The following is a 10,655-nucleotide window of genomic DNA, read 5'->3' as shown; positions in this document are numbered from 1 at the left end:
TCCTGCTGGTTGGGCCTTGCACAACGGTTGGTGGTGCCTTTTAAAGCAGCGTCTGTTGGGCAGCATGCAGAGTCAGGTTGAGGGCGCTCATTTCTTATCCCTGGTGCAGCAGTTGTCAGAATCTAGACATTTTAAAAAACTGTGTCTAAAATTATGTTCATGGGGATTGCCTGAGTGTTGAGCATTATTCATCCTATTTTGGGTGGATGACTTAAAGGAGATTTGGAAGCCTCAGTTTGGATGTGACTCAGGCCTTTGGCAGATGTTACACTTAGGATGCAATTAACCTGTTAATTGTGTGATACATTCAGAGAATTAATAGCATGACAAAATGGGGAAACCAGCAACTAAAATTTTCCACAAAATTTACATTAAATATGTGGCAGTGTAGCCATATAGCCTGACACTGACTGCAGGGTGGGGCTGGGTTGACGGGTCCCCCATGTTGGCAGGCTGACGGCTATGTGGTGGAGCTGCACTCTGCTCTTTTCAAGGTTCCAGCTGTAGGGGAGCTCTTTAGCTGGGCTGGGTACTGGGTTGCGGGGAGCTGTGGGGCTCACTGACCTGGTGATTTGGGTTAAACTGCTTTGCCCACACCTCCTGCAGGGGTTGAGGAACAATGCAGGTTCTGTTGCCAGGTTGTGGAGAGCCCTGCAGCTCCCCATAACTTAGCAGGTTGACTGTCTTACCCCACAGCTCCTACGCAGTTGGGGAACAAGGCATTTTACACATCCTGACTCTCTCCTGGAATCAGGGAGAAGTTCCCTGATCCCAGGGTCCCTTTGCATCGGCATCTTTAAAACCACGAATACAGCTGGGCTGCTCTCACAGTTTTCTGACATCCACAGAGCACTAGGCTCTGGTGCCTGGGGCTGCACCTGAGTCCCAAGCTGGCTCTGTTGTAGTCTTGGCACCAAGACAGACAATCAGCTGAACCAGCTCTAGTCTTAACCTGACTCAAGTGTGGTTCTGGGTTGAGACTTGACTATCAGCTGATTGAGGATCTTGCCTCCAGGACTGCACTGGAGTTTTGAATCAACTCCAGCGTTGTCTGGAGGTTGGATTTGATAATCAGCCAAAGTGTTGGTCCCTGTCCCAAGACTGTATCGGTTTGTGCTGCACTGCAGGCACCCAGCTTTCAACTTGCCAGTGCATGGGGAGCCCAGAATTGTGTTCTTCGGGCTTGCCTTGCATTGACAAATAGAAAAAGCACAATTGGGAACTGAACCCTGATCTTAAGATCACATATCCTGCCATGCACATGGGTGTAGCAGGAGATGTGATTTTTTGGGATCAGGGATCAGATCCCATTGCACCATTAAATGCATGTGTGCCAGTGGCCTCGTCTTGATTGACTATAGGTAGAAAAGGTGAGTTTGAGTCAAAGATAAAACCAAGGCTGCCAATGAATGGAATGTTTCAGTTGAGATGGAAGGTGAAGAAGATAGGTATGTTTGAATGTTCCTCTTGACCCGCGGGGGTCACTTTTTTTCCTGGCACTTTTGAAAAAAATGAAGTAAAATATTTTCTTGGTTGATATTAGTTGTGATGGAAGATGCACACAACTGAGTATCATCAGGATGAAATGAATAGGTAAACTGATTTAGGAAGGACGAGAGAAAAAAAAAATTGTGTGATGCTGTAAATTTGGAGATTGTACCAGAAAAGATGAGCAGAAACTTGACTGGGTACCAGATAGGACCATATGTTTATACAGTTGATTGATGGAGTTGTCCTCCCCATCTCTTAAAATGAGTTGCTGCAGCGAGCTCTATATAGAACTATGTTTTATTTTGGAGTTTTGAGGCCATTGGATTTGTTGTAGAGTCCAAATCATTTTCACAGAATTGTCCTGAACCGATGCTTTCATATAAAGATGTCTAGACTTGATTGTTGTGAAGAAAACCTTGAAAACATGAGCAAAATATAAAACAATGCAAACTTGTTTTTCTGTGTGTGATGACAGCCTTAAATTATAATTAGATATGAACTGACTTACTCATTTCAGTGGGCTTTAAGTCTCAAACCAAATATGACAATTTAAATGGTAGTATCATTAACTATTTCACCACTGTTCATTTTAGCAGAACTATTCAGCTGTCATACTTATCCTAAACTGCTTCTTAAGCCTCCCCAAGGTGCCAGAAGGCCCATCTGTCCCCTTCCCAGCTGCCAAAACCTCTAGCTTCTGCCATGTGGTTATCCTTGACTAGTATGCCAGGCTTTGGAATATTAAAAACCTAAAAAGGTGGGCATTTTAAAATAAATGGACATCAGCATCCAAATAGTGCAAGCTACTGTACTGATTTGTATTTTTCAACTTCCTATTACTTTGAATGCAACCTCTCATCCTGTAAATGAACTTGCTGCTAAATTTCCAGTCTGTCTTTGTCCTGTAGAATTCAGCAATCTTGTTTAACAATTGAGGTCCAGCTTCCTATGGCATTTGTGGACTTGGACCAAACTGAGAACCATTCAGATTAGCATACAGATCACTTTGGATGCACTTTTTTCTAAATCCTGTGAATAGAATTTACACTATTGAGGAAACTCAAAGTAGATGTGCTAAATTATTTTATTTTACTTACTTTTTAAACAGAGGTGCCAATTTGGGGAAGAAGAAGCAACACATCTGTCACATACCTGGGTGTGGAAAAGTGTATGGGAAGACTTCACATTTGAGAGCTCATCTCCGTTGGCATTCTGGAGAGCGTCCCTTTATTTGTACTTGGATGTTCTGTGGTAAAAGGTTCACTCGCAGTGATGAATTACAGCGACACAGAAGGACACACACAGGTTATCTATTTGTGATTTTAATAAATTTTATAGGAGGAATATGAAGGCTTGAAATCTTACAGACATTTTCTTTTTGCATAAAAAAAATTCCATTGGCCTCATAGTAAACCCCAGTCTTGTATCAAAGAACAAAATTTAGCCTATAGTCTTTTTCTTCCATAGGAATATTTAGATCTGTGTGGGTAGTTCATTTTTTTTTTTTGGTTTGCTGGCATTTCCAAAAAAACCCCAAACTTTTCTGTCATCCTGATATCGAAAGCTTTGGGAATTTTTGGTGAATCATCCCGGTTTCAAAGCGTTTTGGTTGACCCAGAATTAAACTTTTGTTTCAATTTTAGGCAATTTGTTTTTTAATATAAGCAAAGAAAATTTGGAAATAAAAGGTGACTTAGTTTTTGTGCATTGGACTGCACTTCCCATGTAATAATCTTTCCTGCCTAGTATTTGCATCGGTCTCAAACACTTCTGTTTCACAGGACACCTGTGCTTTGTTGTATAGACTCTGCAAGAGGGTTTACCAGTAGAGGCAAATGAAACTATAGAGGCAGCATATTAGGTCTGAAGCAGGTTATTGATGGTGCTTTTTCAGTTGCCAATCAGGTCCCTTAAAACTCATTAGGGAAACTAATTTTTTTAATTATTTTTAAAAAACCTTTTGTGTAATACAAGTTAGTTAAAATTAAAAAAAATAAAAGGTCGGTTTCAAGATATTCAAACTTTTCTATTAAACATTGAGGGTTGTGGAAATTCGAACATTTAAGTCTACTTTTTTGTGATTTATGCACATATTTACTAATGTTAAGAACAATCTTTCTTTGTTATCCTTGTAACAGGTGAGAAGAAGTTTGTCTGTCCAGAATGTTCAAAACGCTTTATGAGAAGTGACCACCTTGCCAAACACATTAAAACACATCAGAATAAAAAAGGTATTCACTCTAGCAGTACAGTGCTGGCATCAGTAGAAGCAACACCTGATGATACTTTGATTACTGCTGGAGGAACAACACTTATCCTTGCAAATATTCAACAAGGTTCTGTTTCAGGAATAGGAACTGTAAATACATCTGGCACCAGCAATCAAGATATTCTTACCAACACTGAAATACCTTTACAGCTTGTCACAGTTTCGGGAAACGAGACAATGGAGTAAATATTACACAAAATACCTATTAATTGTGGTTATTTTTATACAGTAGTGAGAAGAATATTGTTCCTAAGTTCTTAGATATCTTTTTATTGATGTGCAAAAATTTTTGGATTGACAGTAACTTGGTTATACATGACACTGAAATGCCTTACTTTGTATGATATTCCATAGTATATTAAAATGGTAAAATTGCATGGGTTTTGTAGGTACTTTTGGAATCTAGAAGAGATGAAATTTTACCAAGTTATATTAAAAAATGAATTTAACGATGGGAATGGTAGTCTAACCAAATGCATCAATCCTGTGTGGTTTAGTGTAAAAATGAGAACATGTTGGTATTTATCTATTGTAAGATAAAAGAAGTTGATGAGTGAAAAGAAATCATGTTATGATAAAAGAAATTTTGTAATTTTCTTGATGACTGGAATTTTTATTATGCATAACTGACAAATCAAGTTTCCAAGCAAATGTTACATAGTGTAGGCTTTACTTAGCTCATCAACTTGTCATTTTGAAGCTAATTATTTTAATTAGGTTAACTATGTACAATATTTTAAGCATTACTCTTGTAAGATTTTGAAAACTACATTTTAACATGGAACTCTAGGGATAGTCACCTTTTAAATCCTGTTGAAAAGCCATGTTTAAGATTTAATTTGCCAAAATGATGTCTTGTTAATATTCTTTCAATAACCAAGTTGGGCAATATAACCAATGTTTAAAAAAATTAAATTGTTTAAAAATGTATAGGTTGAGGCATTTGGGTGGTAAGGCAAATGTTGTAGTGGAATATATCCCTTTTTCTTGAACATTGGAGGACCAAAAATAAGGTGTATTGCGTCTCAGCAGTGGTTTTTTTTTTTTTTTTTTAAATCAAATCTTGTTTCCAAAACATCTGTCTGCCAGGGCCTTAAAAGCCATCATGTAAATTACCAGTAAAAATATAACATATGCAAATATAACAGAAAATCACTTCCATAGTGACAATACTCCCAACCATATGGATATAGTCATAGTGTACTAGGGGTTTTAAAAGGTTTTTTGTTTGTTGTTTAGCTTTTGGTTAGTCAATCTGCATTTAAATATCAGCCATCTTTCCTTTGCTTCTTCCCTTAAAAATTGTATGTATCCAGTACATTTAACTGATAAACATATGTTTTTTATTATGCTGAATTTTTTCTTTTTCTTTTTTAATTACTGTTTATATTTTCAATTATAGAAAAATGTACAAAATGAAGTTACATAGCCAGTCTGTAAGTGCTATACCATTTTCCAAAAATGTACAACAATAATTATAGCAGTTCACCTATTTGCAAACATTTGGAAATCTGTTCATTTGTTATTCTTAAAACCACCTCAGATTTAAAGGCTACCTTATTGTACGTTTAAAGTGTATTATAACAGTGTGGTAGTTAATAAAACACTATTTTTTTTCTTTTGACTTGAAGTTTACTGTATTCCTTTGTATTAATTAACAGGGTATAGTTTGCTAAACTTCTAATAGCTTTAACTTTCCTTCAACAAAGTTCATAATGAAATTACTTGTGTATTTTTTCAACTGTTTTGCTATACTTGATTCCAGAAATGCCTGCTGAATAAGGCAGGATCAGCAATGGCAATCTAGTCCTTTCCTGACAAGCGGGCTCCTGAAAGGCTTAATGTAACAAATTGGAGCTATGCTAGAAGAACAAACCTCATTTTAATCTTTTTTTCCAATCCTTAACTCAGTGGGTTGGCTATTTTCCACATACATATTTTGTATTTTTCAGGGGGTAATTTATATGGTAGCTTCCTACCCTGGTGCTTGGCAGGACACAAAAACATGGTCTCGATCCTAATGAAAGAGAAGGTAACAGATTTTAAGAGTCATATTAGTTATGTGTATCAATATACTTGATAGGGAAGTGTTTCAAGGGATTTGAACAAAAATATCTTAGCCTTTTGGCTGACTGGGAAGCTGACACCTGGGAAAAAGATATTGGGGAGTACTGAGAAGCTTTTGTTGGTGTGAAAAAAAAGTAAGTAATGACAGTGGTTACAGATAATAGCCAAGTTGTCCATGGCTCTAAAATGAGCACAGTATAAGAAGGTTGAATTTGTGGAGTAAAAGGGGGAGACGTCTTGAAAGCACCAAAAGAGAGAAATGATCAATGCCAGACCGTAATGTAACTTTGAATATATTGGATGGAGCAAACTGAAGAAATTCAAGGCAGGTGATCAAGGTGTTTTGTGCCTCTGACTGAAAGTTTAGTACTTCCTGTACAGAGAACCAGAATGTGACAGTAGCCTGTAAGAAAAGAGGAATCAATACTGTGTTAGCCCAAAGTCATGTGAACCAGGTGTTTATTTAACATGGCTGATGAGGAGGGGAAATGGTTTTAGAGAAAAGAGCAGTTTTAGCCATATTGGGTGTGTCTGCACATGTGCTTTAATGCACAGTAGCCTATTTTACTGCTTATTAGAGCATCACATCAAAAATGCTAATATGCTAATGTGCAGTAAAATTAGGCTACTGTGCCTTAAGCATCACTAAAAAAGTGCACTTTCTCTACTGTGCATTAGGGCAGCCTAATGCACATTTTTAAATACCTCACAGAGGTACTAAATTTTAATGCACAGTAACAAAAGTGCATTAACAAACGTGTAGATGCACCCACTGTGTGTTGGTGGCAAGACATACAGGAAAAAATCTCAGGCAATTGGCTGTTATGTCTGGATAGGGAAGAGGTTTAGAATGGAAGTAAACTGGATTCTGATTCATGAGACGTGCGAGAGGATGACAGCGGGGAGTGAAGATAGTGATGAAGAAACAGGAAAGAATACTGAGAATCAGATGTGAGCAGGTAACAATGCTGAAGATAATGGACGATGTAGCAGGAGAGCAAAATGAAGGAAACCAACAGGATGAGGTTCAGTAAAGAAACCATGGTGATTTCAAATGTCATATACAAGTCCATGAGGTTGAGAATGAAGGACTCTTAGTTAAGGGCAAGAATAAGTAATTTGTGATGCTTAAGCTTTGGAGCAAGAATGGGCAAAAGCTGACTAATTAAACCAAGATTTAATTATTCCACCATTACTTCAGAAGCCTTGGTTTTTTCAGACCCATGAATTGTGGTTCCACATTGAAAATTATGTTGACTTTGTTTTTTATAGATACCAGTCCAAGCTGATTTTACAGGTCTGGCAGCACAATATGTAAATCATGCTAGATTTTCTTGCACTATAGTATCAGATTGTATAGGATAAGGTTTGCACTTTAATTAGAGCATAATTAGTATTTGTTGATGCCTTGAACCAGCATAGAATCCAGTTTTTTTCCAATGCTCAGTTTCTTCTTTCTCTCCCCCAGTTGATTTCCTCTATGCTACTCTTTAGGACCAGAACCCCAAATCTGTCTGCATGCCCCCTGCTTTTTTCCTATCTAATTGCACACTACTCAGTTTCTGCAAATGGCATTTTCTATGCGCAATAATCCTAAAATCCCTCAAACATTTTAGTTTTTCTTGGACTGCAGTCAACAATACTTCCCACAGATATGACCAAGGGCCCCTTCAGTGGTTGTTTTTGTAGTGCTACAAAATTTGTGGCATCACAAAATATAAAGTACTGTGGGCAGCCACATAGTCAAACCCCCCTGGCTGGAGAGTGACAGAGTTGCCATGACGCATTCTCTAGCCACGGTGCAACAGGTGGTTCTTCCATAGCTTCCCCTGCCCTTGGGGAACTTTAAAGAGCTTGCATGGTAGAGAGGCTCAAAGAAAAGCTTGCGTGTCCTTTAAAATTTCCAGATCCCTGATAGCCCACCAACCAGCTGAAGCCAGTATCAGGCTGCCCAGTAATGCTTTAAAGTTCCTGGATTGAAGGCAGCTCTGTCACTGTCAGGTGGCAAGGAATGACGGGGCTCCCTGTGAGCCTCTGGGGGTGAGAAGTGCTGATTGGAGGTCTGTCCTGATCCACCTCCATCCCTTCATCAGCCTCTGCTACTGTTTGCAAGGGACCTCACTTTTGCCACCTACCTGGGGCTTTCCCCAGGTGCCTTGCATGCTGGGTAGCTCTGTGCCCTACCCGCTACCCCTTCCCTGCAGGGACTGAGGCCGTTCATGTGTGCAGAATTTTAAAAGGCACATGGGCAGCACAGCACCTGGGAGAAAGTCCATAGTGCAGGACTTTTCTTGCACTCAGGGGTTTCCCTGACTGGACAACCCCCTGCTGGGTCACAACAGGTCCAGGGCAATCTGCATGCTTTCCAGAAAGCTCATGCTCAGCTAATTGTCAGGGAGCTAGCTGCTTGCTCTCCTTCTCACCCCTTTGGAGAGGGAGCAAAGGAGAGCAGAGCCCTGCGGGATTGTGGATGGTAGAGGTCTGGCCAGACGTTAAATTGTCCTGGTACAACAAAAGATGCTGTTTGAATCCACAACTTCTTTGTCACGGATCCACCATTTTTCTTCCTCAGAACAAATTCTTTTAACATTAGATGTGTTACCATTTATTGCAGGAAATTTGCATATATCCTGCAATAAATGTAATGGCTAGAGGAGACCTAAGTGTTCAAACTTATATACCTCTGGCTTTAGCTCCATAAACTGAAGGATCTTAGTTTTATTACTCGGATCCTTCAGCTAATTCATTCATTAGGAAGATCTGAGTTTTATTACTTTCCAATATCTAGTCCAATATTAAGTGTTTTTTGCACTTGGTAACCTGGCTTTCAGCTTGTATTGGTTTTACATTGTCTCCTCTCCAGGTGTACCTGAGGCTTCACGCAGCTGGATGCTGTTTTGTTGCAAGTTGATGCTGTCCGCAGAAAGTCAGTGGGAGACTCTATTAAGGCAGCATTATTCTTCAAAAAATGTTCACTGTGTCTCAGACGGCCAGAGCCGACTCGAGGTGATTTAGAAATTGCTCGTTCGTCAGGGCGGGCTGGTGAATGGAGAGGCAGACAAGGTTTAATGGTTGCAAAAACTTTTACTTACACCGCTTGTAGTTGCGACGCAGATGGTCTGGTCGTCTGAACAACTATGTGAGTTGTTCCAGCTGGCGAGGCCCAAGCCAGTTAATCCGTCCGCAATTCAAGCCGGCGGGAAAAGGGTACGTCTGGGATTGCGCTAGGCGACGGGAAGAAAGATCGATAGGTGATCAGTCTATCAATCAGCTAGCCGCAAGTCAGATCTCTTTAGAGGCACTCTGCAGCGTGCTCAAAGTTCTTCGACTTGGATGGAAGTCGCACGGAATTTTAAACGGCTAGCAAGCCAATTACTAGCCGCCACGTGTGAATAATTTAGCACTGGCCAATAGCGGGACACAAATTTGCATTCAAATAGCGGGAACTCTTTTCACTGTGCATTTCTGTGCTGCAAAGAAGAAATGCACCCTGCAAAGAAAGCTGCAAATTGGCGGGAACTCTCTTGCACCGAGGTTCTTCTGTGCAGCAAAAACTCTCGCTGTGCAAGAGGCTCTCATGTGGCAAGAAAATTCCATCGTGCCGAGGCACCAAAATCACTGGGTTGTGACACACTGAAAGAATTTTTGATGTAAAATGAGGTTATACTGAAATAAATGAGCAAAATGTGTCTGCTTTCTAAGGGAAAGTTAGTTAATTAAAATGAAATATTTTGACCCAAAATATTTTTAGTTCTCTTTCAGTGACTGACCGACCATAATCCAAGGGTTATGATGCACCTTCAGTCCTCACCAAGAGGACATAAAGTAGCATACTGTGGAAAAGAGAGAGTTGTCACTAACATAAGGTACCAGAAATAAAGCTCCCATGGTGCATTGTGCTACCAATATGAGTCTAAATATTTTGATTTGGGGCCAGTCAATTGTTCCTCACTTTCTAAGCAGAGCTAATCTGGAAAAAAGTATTGGTAAGAGACATCACTCAAGCAAAGACTGATCATCCAGACTTGGATGCTCTTTTGGGCTTCTACCAGAAGGTACTCTGAGAAGGGACCTTGCATCAGAGGATTCATGAAGTTTCAGCCTGTATGAATTTATGAATTAATGAGGGTTTTGACACCTTGAAGCTTGCCATCTTATAGCTCAGCTTAAGCGTTTAGATGGTTGGATGTGTTGGCATTTTGAGGTTTAACCCATCAGGTGACTCAGCCCTGTCTGCCTCAGCACAGTGGGTGTCTGTATATGAACGCAGAGGCTGCTGTGACGCACTGTAATTACTGTGCTCCAGCCAACCTCTGTGTCTTGTGTACCAGCATCCTCGTGCTTCAAAAGCTCTTTCCTTTAGTTCAAGTGCCCCTGCCACCATTTTGAAGCGCAGGGATGCTGATGCATGAGACGCTGTGGTGCTTTAATTTAGAGAGGCTTTTGGAGCCGCTCTAATTAAAGCCCCCTCTCTCCCCGCAAACCCCTGGAGCACATGTAAAATTGCCCAGTGTGTCTGAATTACTTCAGGCTTCTTGGAATGTGTGATGGTGGTACGTGGTACCTACGTAAACATGTAGTCCAAGCCTAGAATGTATAAGATTTTCTAAATGTTTTAGATTAACAACACATGGATATTTTGCTCAAGTTGTTTCAATTGGTTGTCACTGCTGCCTCTGGCAGGCAACTAGTTTGGGTTTTATATGAAAGTCTGCTTAAGATTTGTCTGTCTACAAATGCTAGGTTGTTGAAGTGGTTACTGAAGAGTGAAATGGATATTTGTTTGGTTCAGCCTACCTCTTGTTGCTACTTACTGGAATGAATTGTA

The 10,655-nt window shown here is 40.0% G+C and overlaps 1 protein-coding gene across 2 annotated transcripts in view; it reads left to right on the top strand.

Annotated features, from left to right (window-relative positions):
- Positions 1–4,900, top strand: part of SP3 (Sp3 transcription factor) — a 28,098-nt gene extending 23,198 nt beyond the window's left edge. For both annotated transcript variants that reach the window (XM_025200514.1, XM_025200515.1), the window contains exons 4-5: positions 2,600–2,796; positions 3,630–4,900. In XM_025200514.1, the coding sequence (XP_025056299.1) occupies positions 2,600–2,796; positions 3,630–3,946 (514 nt within the window). In that variant the 3' untranslated portion in view covers positions 3,947–4,900. The remainder of the gene's footprint in view (positions 1–2,599; positions 2,797–3,629) is intronic.
- Positions 4,901–10,655: the final 5,755 nt, after the last annotated feature.

The sequence above is a fragment of the Alligator sinensis genome, unplaced genomic scaffold (assembly GCF_000455745.1).
Source record: "Alligator sinensis unplaced genomic scaffold, ASM45574v1 scaffold321_1, whole genome shotgun sequence".
NCBI classification, from domain to species: domain Eukaryota; kingdom Metazoa; phylum Chordata; order Crocodylia; family Alligatoridae; genus Alligator; species Alligator sinensis.
The sequence above is the reverse complement of the archived record's forward strand: the minus strand, read 5'-3'. Positions and strand labels throughout refer to the sequence as shown.